The sequence below is a fragment of the Notamacropus eugenii genome, chromosome 5, assembly GCF_028372415.1.
Source record: "Notamacropus eugenii isolate mMacEug1 chromosome 5, mMacEug1.pri_v2, whole genome shotgun sequence".
Lineage (NCBI taxonomy): Eukaryota > Metazoa > Chordata > Mammalia > Diprotodontia > Macropodidae > Notamacropus > Notamacropus eugenii.
Genome location: NC_092876.1, coordinates 23,568,531 through 23,584,684, shown reverse-complemented (window position 1 = coordinate 23,584,684; position 16,154 = coordinate 23,568,531). Strand labels below are relative to the sequence as shown.

The following is a 16,154-nucleotide window of genomic DNA, read 5'->3' as shown; positions in this document are numbered from 1 at the left end:
GGGCCATGATTCAAGGTCTTCACAACACTTGGTAAATATCATATTTGATCTTTTCAAGAAGGCTGAGAGAGAGGTGTTGTAACTGTTCCCATTTTACACATGGGAAAGCTGAGGCTCAGAGAGAGGAAAGACTGACAGGACATGCCTGCGGCAGGATTTCAGCTCAGGTCTTCCTGATCCCTGGTGCACTTTCATAGGACAGGGGCAGCAGTGTTTCATGGTCAGCACCACCTCTGGGAGAGCCACTGGTCAGTGCCTCCCATCAGCCACACAGACAAGCTGGTCCATACAAGACCCACAGCCCCAGCTTGTGCACCAGATCTGTCCTCCCCCAAGCACCTGAGTCCTGACTGTCCCTGCAGCTGGCCCAGGACAGGAGGTCCCTCCCCACTGAGCTCAGTTAAGGAGGCAGAAACCCACTGTGGGGAGAAGACAGCAGTTCCTCTTCTGAGGATAGTTCTCTCCTCCTTTTCACACCAGGGTTTCCTGATTCCTCTTCCTCTTTTCTCTGAGCCTGACACAGATGGCCAGAGGGAGCCATGGTGTTCAGGGAGTGACACAGAACCCCAGCAGAGCCTACTTGTCTCCAGTCTCATCCATGCTGTTGCTGCTACTGCTGCCCCTGCTCTGGGAGGGTGAGTGGGGTTGGGGCAGATGGAGGCTGCTCTAGGGGTGAGAAGAGTTGGCGACACTGACCAGTCCTCTGTCTGCCCTCAGGGTCCCTGTCCCAAAGACTGAATATACAGACCTCAGTGACTGTGCTGGAGGGGATGTGTGCCCACGTCCCCTGCACCTTTGAACACAACAGAAGATCATGGAATGACCACAGGAGAGTTTATGGTTACTGGTACAGAAAAGCAGGTTTTGGTTACCATCTTGTGGCCACAAATGACCCAGCTGAGAGAGTGGAGGAGGAAGACCTGGGGAGATTCCGTCTCCTTGGGAATCCCAGGATGAACAATTGCTCTCTGAGCATCACAGATGCCCAACCTTCAGACAAGGGGGTGTACTACTTCAATTTTAGAAAAGAAGATGGTAGAAAGAGTTACCTACTGCCTCGACTTTACGTGAATGTGACAGGTAGGATGCTTCTCTCCTGGGAGGCTCTCAGGAGATGAGGCAGGGAGGTCTGGGGAATGAGCTGGCCTTGGATATCATGATCCTGCCTGTGGGAGGGGTAAGAGAATGTGGAAGACACACAGAGAAGCCACTCATGAAGCAGAGCAGACCCAGGGAAGAGTGTGAAGACACTGTCTAAAGCTCCAGAGCTACAGAGGGGAGGGAACATGGTCGGGTCCCCATTGTGAGGAACCAGGACCTCAGAGAAGGCTGATAGGGGCCATGATTGTGCTAGAAAGAACTCTGGAGCTGCTGCCAAAGGAAGGAGATTCAAATCCCACGTCTCTCACTGACTCTCTTTGGGGCATTTTGCCCTATAATTTCACCTCCCTCTCTGGGATTCAGTTTCCCGGTATGTATAATGAAGGTATTATTCTCTATTGCCTTTAATATACCTTCCTCTTGACCTATAATCTATGAGTGACTAAGGGCCTGAGGATGAAGGGGATGCCCGTAGGAGGCTGGTGAGGAGAAGGGGCCTGATTGAGGGCCTGCTTTGAGGGGAACACAGTAGACACCTGAAGGGTAGAGTAGGTAGCAGCATCTGGAAGGACTCTAAAGGCCTAATTTCCCACCCCAGACCATGTCTTACTGTCTCTCTCCAGGCTCTCCAAATGTGATCCAGAAACCAGACATCTCTATTCCAGAGGTGTTAGAGTCGGGAAACCCAGTGACTCTGAACTGTGCATTTTCTTGGGCCTGTGGGGGAAACAGACCCTTCAAATTCTCCTGGATGGGGGCTTCCCTCTCCTCCAAGTCACAAAGCTCTGAGCCACCCCACTCCTCTCAGGTCTCCTTCATCCCTGGGCACCAGCATCATGGCACCAACCTCACCTGTCAGGTGACACTTCCTGGAGGCCGTTTGAGCTCAGAGAGAACTGTCCAACTCAATGTGTCCTGTGAGTGCTGAGGCAGGAAGCCTGCATCCTGCAAGAGAGGGGCTGAGGGAAGAGTGCATAGAGGGACCAGGCTCCAGGCCCAACCCTGTGAAATCAGATCCCTTTTTCCTGAGCCAGGGCAGAGAAAGATGCCTCCTATCACAAGCAAAGCCTGGGATTCCAATACTTATTCATTGATTCATTCATTTTTTCATGGAGTGGAGAAGAGGACACAATTGTGGTTAAGTGATTTGCCCAAAGTCACACAGCTAGTAAATGTGACAGATGTCTGAGGACAGATTTGAACTCAGATCCTCCTGACCTCAGGTCCAATGCCCTACTCACTACACCTCCTAGCTGGGCCAGGGATTTCCTACTTTCTCTCTCTCTCAGCCTCTGTGGTTTCATGTGCCAATGTTAGTCTATGATTCTGGAATTTAATCTCTTCCCTGCCTGACGCTGGGCTGGGGAGAGAGCCCCACCCCAGCCAGCCTGGTGCTTCTGTTGCAGATGCTGTGCAGAATGTGACCATCACCATGGCCCAGGACAACAGGACAACAGGTATGAGCAGAGCCCCAGAGGGAGGGCAGAGAGAGAACCTGGGGCCTCAACTTCTACTCTAAGGGTGGGTGTGGATATCAAGGAGAAGAAGGACACAGGAGAAACAGTTTCCCTCATTCTGCAGGCCCAGGTTCTCTTTGGCCTGGGCTGCCTCTCCTCCTCCTGGAATTTCATCAGCTCCCATTTACTCATGACTTTAATGAGAAACCATTTTCTTCCCAACATCCCCAGGAGAAAAGAAGTGGAAAAGTTCTTGTCCTCACTTTCCAGATGAGAATACTGAGGCTCAGAGGTGTGAAGAGCCTGACCTAGTTCACACAGGTCCCAGTACCATAGAGATGTGAACTCTAAATGTAGAGACTGAATAGAGTGTCCTCTCTACTGCATCAGGCTTGGACTGACAGGAACAAGCTCCACCTTGCTGTTCAGTTCCCAGGGCATTTCCCTCACTATCTGGACCCATCATGGTTTCCCTGTGGGGAAGTTGACCCAGATCTCTGCAGTCCAGGCCAAAGGAAGAGGTTTTGTTGCCTGGGGCATTGATGTTGGTTTCAGGGCTGATCTGGGGGTTTCAGGGGCTTGTGTAGGAGAAGGCTATAGGGAATGGGTCAAGGAACTGCTGTCAGTGGGGGCAGAAGTCTGGCTATCCAGGCTGAGCTTGAGCATTCAGTCAGGACAGGTGCATTGTGGGCCTGGAGACCCCCCGGCTGCTGAGTGTGGGAAAGTGTAACCTAGTGGTGATTACAGTGGGCTCCTGGGATATTAGATTCCCAGTCTTAATGTGCAGAAATTTCACTTTCCTGAGACCTTGTTTGTTGTGTCTGTGATTCAGGTTAACTTTTCCTTAATTAGTACAGTGAGAGAGAGAGAGAGAGACAGAGAGAGACAGAGAGAGACAGAGAGAGACAGAGAGACAACGAGACAGAGAGAGACAGAGGAAGTAAGAAAAGGAAGACAGGATACAAGTAAGAGATGAAGGAAATGAAAGGTAAAGAAAGTAATATGGAAAGGAAGGAGGGAAGAGGGATGGAAGAAGCAAAAACATAGAAATACAATAGGAACGAAAAAGTAAAAAAGTCAGATAGAAATAAGGAAGAAAATGTATAGAAGGGAAAGGGGAAAAAGGGGGAAAAGGAGGAAAAGAGAAGAAAGGGCAAGAAGAAAGAAAAAGGCACGAAGGCAAGATGTAAGAGAGAGAAAGAGAGAGTAAAAGCAGGAAGAAAAAAGTAGAGGAAAGGAAAGTAGAAAAGAATGAAGGAAAGAAGGAAGGGAGGGAGGAAAAGGAGATAAACTAAACGCAACCTGAGGCAAAGGGAGGAACACTCAACAGGCTGAGTGTGCCCTGGCAGCAGCAGAGGCAGAGGAGGCCTACAAGGTCTGGGAAGCAGCCAGGGAAGATGCAGTGCAGGGAGAAGGGGCAGGAAGCCAGGCTGAGCTGGGCCTAGGGGTTTCGTTCTTTCCTGGGTTTCTGTCCTCTTCCACTCCCCCTTCCCCTGGGATCTTGGGGATGTCACCCCAGCTCTCTAGCTCCCAGGTAGGGGAGTCTCTGAGGTCCCTCCAGGTTCTCACTCCTGGCACCTCCTGATCTTTTTCTGTTTTTGTCTCAGAAAACAGCTCGGCTCTTGTGGTGCAGGAGGGACAGTCCCTTCACCTGCTCTGTGCTGCCAACAGCAATCCCCCAGCTACACTGAGCTGGATCCTGGGGAACCAAACCCTGGCCTCTTCCCAGCCCTCAGAGGATGGAGTCCTGCACCTGGATCTGCCCCACCTGGGACCAGTAGATGGAGGCAATTACACCTGCCTGGCTCAGCATCCTCTGGGCTCCAAGCAGGCCTCCCTGAGGGTCTCTGTGCAGTGTGAGTGTCAGGGGGCTGGGCACCATGGGGTGATTGAGTCCTGGTGGGGAGAGGAGAGTGTCACCCACTAAGAGAGAGGTTCTCCTGTATCTTTCCACAGATTCTCCAAGGATTATCAGCCCTTCTTGCTTCTGGCTCAAGGAGGGCTTGATCTGCACCTGTTCTGTCCAAGCAGAGCCAGCCCCCTCTTTGCTATGGTGGGTAGAGGGGAAGCCTGTGGAGGACAATAGTAGCAGTGACACCTTTCAGGTAACATCAAGCAGGTCTGAGTCCTGGGCCAACAGCAGCCTGAGAGTGAAAGTGGACAGGGTCCCCAACATCACTGTCAGCTGTGAGGGAAAGAACCCCCAGGGGATCCATACCCTGTTCTTCCAGTTGGTGCCAGGTGAGGGATGGGAGAGGGAGGCACGTGGGTCAGAGGATCATGAGGACATTGGGCGCAATGTGATCACCACCCTTGTTCACCCCAAATTCCCATTTTGTCCAGATAGGCCCACACCATCTCATGTGTTCCCACAAGGTATGATCCTGGGTGTCCTCTGTGGAGCTGGTGCCACAAGTCTACTAGCCCTCTGCCTTCTTCTGTGAGTGTGGAGGCTGGAAGGAGGAGGGGATGGGGTGGGGAGAATTCAGGAAATGATGGCCTGCTTGGGTGTCTCAGAAATCCTCAGATGCTGATGTGTCCCTGAGTTCAGGCACAGATTTCATGGGATTATAAGACTGAGAATCAGAAGAGAAATTCCAGCACCCTTCTTTTTTTAGATTAAAAAATCAAACAGAGATTCATAGAGGAAAAGTGAGTTGCTCAAGGTCACAGATATGACCTTATGTAGTCAGGTCATGATTTCCAATACTCCAGGCCCCTGAGTTGAGGTGAGCTTCCAGGAGTAAGTGGGGAAGCTGGGGGTTCAGTGACTAGAGCACTGCTGCAAGTCCTGCCTCAGCCTTTAGAAGCTGTGTGAACCTGGGCAAGTCCCTTAAACTGTTTGCCTCAGTTTATTCATTTACCAGCTGGGGTAATAATAGAACCTAACTTGTAGGGCGCTATATAAATGTTAGCTGTAACTAAATGGGATCTATTTGTAATTGCGTGGCACACTGCCTCGCACACAGTGAGTGATACAGGAAGGCTATCTACTGTTATTATATTTTTAAATGGAATCACATCTGTATAGTCCTTGGCACAGTGCATGGCACATAGTAGGTACTTAGTATACTCTTGTTTCCTGCCTTAGTCCCTCCCCTCTTTCAGTTCCCCAAGCTGAATCATGGGTTCAGTGTCACAGTCAGTGAGGGGCACACCCGAATTTAGCCCCACATCATCCAGGGTCCTTGCCCCAAAGTGAGATGAAGGAGAGGTGGTCTGCTGCCTGGCTTGATCACTGCTCCAAACAGGAATTGATATTCTCCTGAACAAGAGGAGGAAAGATTCCAGGGTAAGAGGCTAAAAATTCCACCCTTTAAAAAAAATAAATTATGACACTTATCCTTCTCCATTTTATGGAGTCCCTGTTCTGTTTAATTTTTTTTTTATTTTTGTATTCTCTCCCTCTGAATGGAAGAAAAAAACTAAATTCTTGTAAGAAATTTACCTAGTCCAGCAAAAGTCCAATTAAATACTGTAATGGCAATCAAATTAAGTGCCTCTGATTGAATAATGTGATTAAAGAATTGCTGGGCCTGCCCATTGAGGGAAACCAGATTAGGGAAATTGTTTTGTAGGAAGTTGCCAAGTATCTTTCTGTTTCTGTTGAGGCCCTGGGTCAGAGGGTTATGCTGTAAAAAGTGTATAAATACTCTGAGGGTGAGGTTTTACTTTGGGGCTTAGTTTCTGGAAGCAAGTCTGTGTGCCAGATGAGAATCTGGAAAGCTGCTAAGCACCCCCTCCCCCACTAGGCTTTTTGAAAACCCAGATGTTGGTGCTTCCTTCTCTGGCAAAGATATGTGGATGTTGGTGGTCAGGCAGTCTGGAAGCTCTGTCTGTTGATTTTGGATTTCTCTGAAATTTTGATTTTGATTTTCTCTGATACACGTACTTGATTCAAGTGATCGTTAACCCCTCCAAAGTTGCCTTTCCTTTTCTGAATGCATATCTAAGAACCTGTGATAGCATACGTTGGGGTGCTTACTGTTACAAACACCCAAAGTGAAATTCTGCCATGCTTTCTCAGTTCCTTTTTCACTTTCATTACATTCTTTTCTGTCCATTGTTCTTTCCCCTTGATGGAGAAAACAGGTAGAAGATGATAATCTGCCTTCCCTCTGCAGGGCAATGTCCTTTCCCTCTACCACAAACAGTGGCCCTGTGCCTTTTCCTGACTCTCCCCTCCACTCTTTTCATCATCCTGAGCTTTTCTCCCAGTTTTGTCTCCTTCCCAGCTTGAAAGTCCCTGATCACACCTTGCCACAGCTTTACTACACTTGTATTCATTCTTCCTTATGTTGCCTGTCTTGGTTGAAAAGCCAAGTGGGTTGGTGAGCTCCTTCTGCATCTGTATCAGTCTTTTTACTTTATTTTTTTTCATTTTTAATTAAAATTTTTATTTTCTGTTTAAATTCTTACTCGCCCCCCCAATTCATTGAGAAGGAAAGAAATATAATACCCATTATAGATATGAAGTCATGCAAAACAAATTTCCAAAACAGGAAAAGCTAAAACAAAGAAGGAAAACATGCTTCAATCTACATACAGAGTGGAGGTTGAGAAGTTTTCATCGTGAGACATTTGGAATTTTTTGGATCACCATCTTAATCAGAATAGATAAATCTTTCATGGTTGAGCATCCTCACAATAAATGTGTGCTGTTACCATGTACAAGGGTCTGGTTCTGCTCTCTTCTCTTTGCATTAGTCCATATAAAACTTCCGATGCTTTTCTGAACTCATCTACTTTTCCATTTCTTATAACACAAGAGTATTCCACCATAATCCTATACTACAATTTCTTCAAGTATTCCCCAGTTGATACTCTCAATGTCCAAATTTTTGCCCCCACCAAAAGATTCTTCCCTTATCAAAAGATTTGGCAAGTTATTTTCTCCATGTTCCTCTAATGTGCTTATGCTATCATCCTTTGAGTCTAGATCATGTATCCATTTTGGGCTGATCTTGCTAAACGGGATGAGATTTCATCTATACCTTATTTCTGCTGCACTGTTTTACAGTGTTTCCAGTGGTGCTTGTTGAGTAGTGAATTCTTAGCTTGGTTCTTGAGTTTGAGGTACCGGGGCCATTTCCTTTAGAAGGTTGTATGCCTAATCCATTAATAAACCGCTCTGTTTCTTATCCAGTAAAAATTGTTTTGATGATTGCTGCTTTGTAGTGGAGTTCTGTGTGGTCTGGTTCCATATGAGGTTCGATGAATTTCTAAATGTAAGTGTGTCTGTGCAAGTGTGCGCATGTGCTTGTGCATGTGTGTGTGAAACAGAGAGAGAGAAAGAGAGACAGAGAGAGAGAGAGAGAGAGAGAGACAGAGAGAGAGAGAGAGAGAGAGGGAGGGAGGGAGGGAGGGAGGGAGGGAGGGAGGGAGGGAGAGAATTGTTTCTCTTTGAGTCAATACATATGAGAGTGAGGTTCAAAGGATACCATTCCCCACTCCACTTCCCCCTCCATTGTAAAAGCTCTTCCTTTTATGCCTCTGTTAGGTGTGATAATTTTGGCCATTCTTTTCTCCCTTTCCCCTACTCCCAATATGTCCCTCTTTCTGACTCTTCCATTCTTCCCTTTGACATCATCCCAACACAATAGTCCTGTATCTCTGCCTTCTGTCTATGTACTTGGCTCCTAACTGCTTCAACAGTGATAAAGTTCTCAGGAGTTACATGGATCATCTTCCCACATAGGAATTTAAACAGTTGAACAATAGGGGTCCCTCATGATTTCTCTTTCATTTTCACCTGGTTATGCATCTCTTGATTTCTATCTTTGAATGTCAGATGTCCTATTCAGCTCTCATCTTTCACTAGGAATGCTTGAAACTCTTCGATCTCATTCAGTATACATTTTTATCGTATGAGATTACAATCAGTTTTGCCAGCGAAGTTATTTTTGGTAATAATCCTAGCCACTTTGCCTTCTGGAAAATAATATTCCAAGCTCTCTGTTCCCTTAAACCTGTGATCCAGTTGTGCCAGTTGGGCCTAACTCTTAGTGACCCCATGTGACGTTCCCTTGGGGAAATACTAGAGCAGCTCCTCATTTCCTTTTCCAACTTATTTGACAGATGAAGAAAATGAGGCAAACAGAGTTAAGTGACTTGCCCAGAGTCACACAGCTAGTAAGTGTCTCAGGCTGGATTTGATCTTGGCAAGAATAGTTTGTTGAACTTCAGTCCTGGAACAATATCCACTCACTTACATAGCTGCTCTGTATAGCAACCAAAGCTAAATCTTACGTAATGCTGCCTGTGGTTCCACAGTATTTGGACTGTTCCTTTCTGAATACTTGCAATGTTTTCCGACTGATCTCAGAGTTCTGGAATTTGGCTATGATATTCCTGGGAGTTTTCATTTGGGAATCTCTTTCAGGAGGGGATTGGTGATTTTCATTTCTTGAAGATGGGGGCAACATAGAAAACATTTTTGGCAGTCAAATCAGTAGATGGGCAGAAATTTCAAACAACAGAGAGTACTGCTGTGGTGAGTGGGATAGAGAATTGATTAAGGAGGAGTAGAAGGATTGCCTTGCTCCAGTGAGGACCCATTGGGAATCAGAGTGGAAAAAGAATTCAGCCTGTGATAATTGGGAACAATATTATCCGTAGGATCACAGGACATAGAACTAGAACAGACCTTAAAGACAATTTTCCCCAAACCTTTCACTTTACAGAGTAGGAAACTGAGGCCTAGATGGAGTAAGGGATTTCCTCAAGATCTCACAGGGCAATAGTGGCAAGTACAAGTCTCTTGATCCTTTGCCTCATTGCTTTTTCCTAGACCCTCCTGTGGTTCATAGGCTTGTGTAAGTTGGAGCTTGGAGATCACAGAACAGGAGAATATCACAAGGAAGGGACCTTAGAGACCCTGGAGTCTGAGTGCCTCAATTGACAAATGAAAAAGCAGAAGACCACTGAGGGAAAATGGTATGTCCAGAGTCAGGCAGAGAGTGAGTGACAGGGCCCTCCTTCTCTGCATCCACATCTCAGGTTCTCTCCTCTGCACCAACTCTGTCTTTTTACCTCCTCAGGGTACAGATGCTCAGGAAGAAGTCAGTAGAAGCAGCAGCAGCAGAAGCAACCAAGGGGGCAGTAGAGGTAGAGTATGCCAGCCCTGACCTCCCAGCTGTTCACCCAGCTCTCTCACTCCCCAGCTGCCTCTCTGCCCCAAAGCCATCTCCCCCACTTTCTACTCCTTCTCTCATGATACTGGGACCTGCTTTGACTGAACTCTCCTTTGCCCTTTCTCCAGGATCCCAAGAGACCATCCAGGGTGGACCTGTCCCTCAATCCCATTTCACCAGCTGCAGACACAGCCCCAACCCCAGCAGCTCCAGAGGATGGACTAGATGACTTACATTATACCTGCCTCAATTTCCAAGCAGGGAAAGCTAGAGAAGACCATGGATCCACTGATCCCATCAATGAGTACTCAGAGATTAAATTCCAATGAGTTGAGTCTTCATCCCTTGTTCTACACTGGGTGGTTCACAAGTCAGTTGCTTCCCTGCCTCATCATATCCCACAAACACATAGTAAACACCTACTACAGACAGACTTAGATAAGACACATCCCCTATACTGAGGGAACTTTCAGTCTAGTAAATGGACCAAGCACAAGACCAGGGTAGTGTTCCCTCCCCAAACGTGGACTCCTCTTCATGAATTGGGATTCTGAGAGAGTCATCTGCCACCTTGTGCTCTAGGGGTCATTTTCATGGACCACTGCATTTCAAACTCCATAGCTCCTGAGCCCCCATCAGTGCACTTCCCAATTACATTCAAGTGGAATAAGAAGAACAAGAATTTCATAGCATCCATTCCCATAACTTGGGATTGACATTCCCACAAATACACACACGGTGTGTCTGTATGGAAGGAGAGGGTGAGCACCAACTCTTAGTGAATGATGATGAGGTACATGGACAGGGAACACGTGTCCAAGCTAACTAACATCACTGGAACTGCAAGTCCTCAATGACTTTGTCCTTCCTCAGTTGTCCTTGCAAAGTTTACTCCTAAGCATGGTATTTATGCTAACTTACCAGCCTTGTTGCTGTGCTAGTCCAATCCACTGCGAGGCTGGGTCACTCTACTCCAGAGCAGTATTAGCTCTTCACAGGGCACAGCATCTCTGCTGGATGGGTCAATCGCTTGGATTCACTTGGCTGAGCATCTTTACTGTTCCTTTACTAAGCTTGATTGGCTCCATGATTAGGGCTACAGTCTGCAGAATTTCCCATTTCAGAATACTCACTAGGGAAGATACAGGATTTAGATATTCCAAATTCACTGCCCCTTTGCATCTTCCAGTCTAGCAAGGAAATAACATGCTAGCATGAGGAATGCTAACACGCCAGAGTACTGAGCAAGCCCCAAGTAGTAAGGGCATTTATCAAACAATTCAGCTTAATATTTACTAAGTACATAGGAAGACAGCCCTTTGCTTGGTGCCTTAGCATGTCCAACCTCATGTCACTCATGAGAAAACTGAAACTCAGAAAGGAACAGGACATCTTAGATTTAGCCAGAAAAGGGACCTTTGAGGTTACTGAGGAGCGGTGACCTCGGCTGAGGAGACATGCAGACTAGAATGGGCTACTCTGTGTTCAATAGGGCACACCCAGGGGCTGCCACAGCACCAGAAACACTGATTGTGAAGGTAGGGAATGTGGTTTCCAAACCACATGTGTCTACACCTTGGTGGCTAAGTGTGTAGACCTGAGTTTGAATCCTACCACCTAATCCCTGTCTGCTCATATGTCTCTTCAGATGTAACAGGAGGAGATTGGATGCTTATGGTCGTTTTCACTTCTAAATCTGTAATGCAATGATCCAGTGTGGGATATCTCATGATAGTAGTTGCTAGCATTTAGATGGCACTTTAAGGGTTCACAAGTGCTTTACAAATATTCTCTTATTTCATACTTACAACAATCTCATGTTATCCTCATTTTACAGATGAGTAAACTGAGACAATCAGCAGTTAAATTCCATGCCCAGAGTCACAAAACTAGGAAATTTCTGAGGCAAGTTTGGAACTAAGGTCTTCCTGACTGCAGGTCCTGTGCTCTGTGCACTATGCCACCATCTGGCTGCCTTCACAAACCTAGAAATGTTAGCTATTATTGTTACCTACAAAACCTTCTTCATGTCCCTTCCTCAGTTTCTCCATATGCATAGGAATTGTAGTTTTTAAAAAACTTGACTTTCTGTGTGACCTTACAAGAGTTCCTTCCCCTCTCTGGGATAATAACAGCTTGACCAGTTGTCACAGGTAACAAGTCAGTTATCTGCTCCAACTGTCTAGCTTAACAAATGGGAAAATAGAAGAGCAGAGGAGACATGCAGTTTCCATGAAGCTACATGCCTGGAAAGTGACAGGGCCTGTTTTCAAACCAGGTCCCCCCACTACAAAGCAGGGTTTCTTTCTACGTCCTGATACTGTGGCCTTTAAAACCTGCAGAACACTGACCCAGTGGGAGAATGAGTTGAACTGAGAGACGCATGGTTAGGCAGAAAGAGAGATAGACAGACAGCAGATAGAGACAGCTTCAGAGAGGTAGGTATAGATAGACAGGGAAAGACGATGGTGGGGAAAATCTGCAATAATTGAGAAGTGAAAGGATCTAGCTTCTGAGAATGTCAATTTATTTATTATTTTGCATTGTTATTTTTTCTCATTTACATCTAAACAAAAAAAACATTTAATACTTATTTTAACACATATTTTGAGTTTCATATTCCTTTCCTTTCTCCTCCTTTTCCCCCTGCTTGAGAAGGCAAGCAATATGACAAAATTGCACATGTAGAGTTCTGCAACCTTTCCTTATTAGCCATATTGCAAAAGAAAACATAGAACAAACAAGAAACAAACAAGAAAAATAAGAAAAAGTTTTAAAAGTATGCTGTGATCTGCAGTCAAACTCCAGTTCTTTCTCTGGAGGTGGATAGCATTTTTCATTATAAATCCTTGTCTTAGATCATTATATTGCTAAAAACAGCTGTCATTCACAATTGATCAATGTACAAAATTGGTGTTACTGTGTACAGTGTTCTCCTGGTTCAACTTACTTTATTTTACATCAGTTCATGTAAGTCTCCCTGAGTTTTTTCTGAAAACACCCTGCTAATCATTTCTTATAGAAAAGCAGTATTCCATCATGACCATACCATAATTTGTCCAGCCATTCCTCAGCTGATAGGCATCTCCTCAATGTGCAGGTCTTTGCCCCCACAAAAAGAGATATTATGAATATTTTTATCAATATAGAGCCTCTTCCTTTTTCTTTGGTCTCTTTGGGGTATAGACTCAGTAGGCCTATTTCTGGATGAAGGGTTGGTTTATCAATTTTTTAAGCAATGCATGTCAATTGCATAGCAACTTAGGAGCAGGCCACCTCAGCTTCACACTGGACCCCAAACACAGGGGGACACAAATTTTTATACAATAAAAGATAACAATAAACAGGATACAAGATAAGATAAAGTCTGATTTCATATTGGAGGAAAAAATGCTTAGAGACTTTTGGAGTTGGGATAGGGAGTGAAAACAGATGCAATTCCCTAAATTCAGAAAAATCGGTATCACACTCCCCCCAAGTATCCCTATTCAAACACAGGAACAAGTACACAGTAACTCGTTGACAAGTATCAGGCCAATTTTAAGATAAGACATATGGGTGCTGGAGATGTACAATTGTGAGGAAACTCCTTGCATCCCTCTTTGAATCTACCTAGGTTTCTGATTGGTATAACCAAGGCCCTTAGTTAAGTGTCTCTAAATAGCAGGTAGAGGGAGTTCAGCTTCCCAGCCACACAGAGATAGGTTGAAATAATGAAGTATAAATTCCTCACTATTCCCATAACTGAATGAAGTTTTCTCACAAGAAAGAAATTGGACAAGAGTAACTACATCCTGAAATGGAAAAAAAATAAAAGAAAATGGATCTACATCCAGAATTCAGTCACAATGTGGAGTCATTGTGGTTCATTCAAATCCCACAATTCCCAGAGAGAGAGAGAGAGAGATGATAAAAACAGATAGACAGACAGTAAAAGTAGAGAGATACAGATGGATATAGATAGCTACAGATAGATAGATAGGTAGATAGATACATAGATAGATAGACAGATATGTAGATGAGGTAGCTAGAGATAGACAGACACAGAAGTAGCCTGATACATATAGATAGATAACTCCTCACATGCATTTATATATACATAATATATATACACATCTATATGATTTATATAGATATGTAAGTAAACAAACATATTGTTTTCCTCAAAAGACAACTTGAGTCTACTCCCAATGGGCTTGCTATGATCACAATTACATATAACATCGATTTCACACAAAATTAGTTAAAATATAAATTGGACGATGTCTCAGTGGAATAACCCATTGGACTGAGAGTTGGCGGCGGTGGTACTCCTAATCCTTCTACCAAATCTGAGTGATTTTATACAAGGACTCTCCTCTCTGTCTCTTCCTTTGTTGGAACAGAGAGCTGGGAGTGGGAGCATCAGAGAGGTGATGTAAGGGGTTGGAAAATAAAACAGGAATCCAGGGGGAACATATAGGTCTCAGCAGGGAAAAGGAGTACTGATCCTTCAAGGCATCTGTTAGCTCTACATGAAGTATTCCTCTTTCAATATAACCCTCTTTCAATTCCATTTAGTAAACACACTTCAAGGGGAGGGAGCCAATATGGCAGAGAAAAAATAGGGACGTGCTTGAGCTCTCCTCAAAAAAACCCCAAATACTTGTAAAAAATTTAGTCTAAGCAATTCTGGAGCTGCAGAACCCACAGAAGGAAAGAGATCTCAAAAGGATAACTCCTAGCAACACTACAGACAACTAGAGTTACCAAGTGAAGAAGAAAACATTGCAAGCAGCCAGAAAGAAACAATTCTAGTACTGTGGAAACACAATCAGGATGACACGTGATCTAGCAGCTTCTACATGAAGGGAATGAAGGGTTGGGAATATGATATTCCAGAGGTCAAAGTAGCTAGAATTAAAATGAAGAATCACATACCCACCCAAAACTGAGTATAATCCTTCAGGAGAAAAAAATGATCATTTAATGAAATAGAGGAAAACAATGGTCATTTAATGAAATAGAGGACTTTTAAGTATTCTTAATGAAAAGATCAGAGCTGAATAGAAAATTTGACTTTCATATACAACAATCAAAAGGAGCTTAGAAAGATAAAGAGCAAAGAGAAATCATAAGAGACTTACTAAAGTTGAACTGTTTACTTTTCTGCATGGAAAAATATAATTTGTACCCTTCAGAGTTTTCTCAGTATTGGGGTAGTTGGGGGGATTATACATATACATATGTGTGTGCATCTGTGTGTGTGTGTGTGTGTGTGTGTGTGTGTAGACAGAGGGCACAGGGTGAGTTGAATATGAAGAGATGATAACTAAAAATATAAAATTAATGGATGAGAGAGGAATACATGAGGAGAAAGAGAAAGGGAGAAATAGAATGGGATAAATTATTTCTCACATAAAAGAGCCAAGAAAAAGCTTTTACATTGGAGGGGAAGAGGATGGAGGAGAGAGGGAAACAGTGAACCTTAATCTCATCAGATTTGACTTAAAGAAGGAAGAACATGCACACTCAGTTGAGTATGGAAGTGTATCTTACCCTACAGGAAAGTACAGGGGAGGGGGAATGAGCAAGTTGGGAGGGGTATTAGAAGGGAGGGCAAAAGTGGGGAGGGGATAATAAGAAGTAAACACTTTTGAGGAGGGACAGGGTCAAAAGAAAGAACAGAATAAATGGAGAGCAGGATAGGATGGAGGGAGCGATAGTGAAGGAAGTGTTTTGTATGACCACATAGGTAATAACCTATTTTGAATTACTTGCCTTCTCAATGGGGATAAGGGGAGAGGAAAGGATAGAAGTTGGAACTCAAAGTTATAAAAACAAAGGATAAAATTTGTTTTTACATCCAAAAGGGAAATAAGACACATAGGCAATGGAGAATAGAAATTTATCTTGCCCTACAACAAAAGAGAGGGGATGGGGATAAGAGAAGGGAGCAGTGATAGAATGGAGGGAAGGTTGGGGGAAAGGGTAATAGGAATGCAACCTGTCTTGGGAGAGGTGCAGGAAGGAATGGAGAGAAAATTTGGAACTCAAAGTCTTGTAGAAGTGAATGCTGAAAGGCAAAAATAAAAAAAATAGAAAAATAAATAAGACTGATCCCTTAAATGGGATTCTTTGAGGCAGGAACAGGTCTACATCCAATCTCAGTGGGAAGTAGTGGTAGAAGAAGAGATCCTTGCCCCTGTTATGGTAATTTAAATGGGAAGATCTTTCCTATTCATTAACAGGGCCATGAGATCTGCCTGGGTCACCTGGAAGCTTGAGTCACATGACTCTACCATGGGAGGAATTTGCTGAAAGGATGAAAGAAGAAGAGGCAGAGCTAGAAAAGAGTTGAGAGGAAGTAGGTCAGAGCAGTCAGAACTGAAGGAGAGGACTTGCCAAAGGGGTGGGGCAAGAAGGGGAGAGCTGAGGGAGAGTGAAGCAGAGGTGAGGCAGAGCAAGTAAGGTGAGTGAGAGA

The 16,154-nt window shown here is 44.6% G+C and overlaps 1 protein-coding gene across 5 annotated transcripts; it reads left to right on the top strand.

Moving 5' to 3' along the window:
• Positions 1-492: 492 nt before the first annotated feature.
• Positions 493-10,032, top strand: LOC140503614 (sialic acid-binding Ig-like lectin 5). Of its 5 annotated transcripts, none has more exons than XR_011966836.1 (9): positions 493-635; positions 718-1,080; positions 1,725-2,018; positions 2,508-2,558; positions 4,166-4,414; positions 4,515-4,799; positions 4,906-4,998; positions 9,599-9,665; positions 9,820-9,889. XR_011966836.1 is itself a non-coding variant. In XM_072607748.1 (9 exons), exons 1-9 carry the CDS (start codon positions 524-526, stop codon positions 10,018-10,020), a joined length of 1,719 nt encoding a protein of 572 aa, XP_072463849.1. In that variant the 5' UTR covers positions 496-523; the 3' UTR covers positions 10,021-10,032. The 5 variants fall into 5 exon arrangements, 3 of the variants coding, with proteins under 3 accessions (XP_072463851.1, XP_072463850.1, XP_072463849.1); XM_072607748.1 differs by having other exon boundaries at positions 496-635; positions 4,902-4,998; positions 9,820-10,032; XR_011966837.1 differs by lacking the exon at positions 9,820-9,889 and having other exon boundaries at positions 9,349-9,609.
• The last annotated feature ends 6,122 nt before the right edge of the window (positions 10,033-16,154 follow it).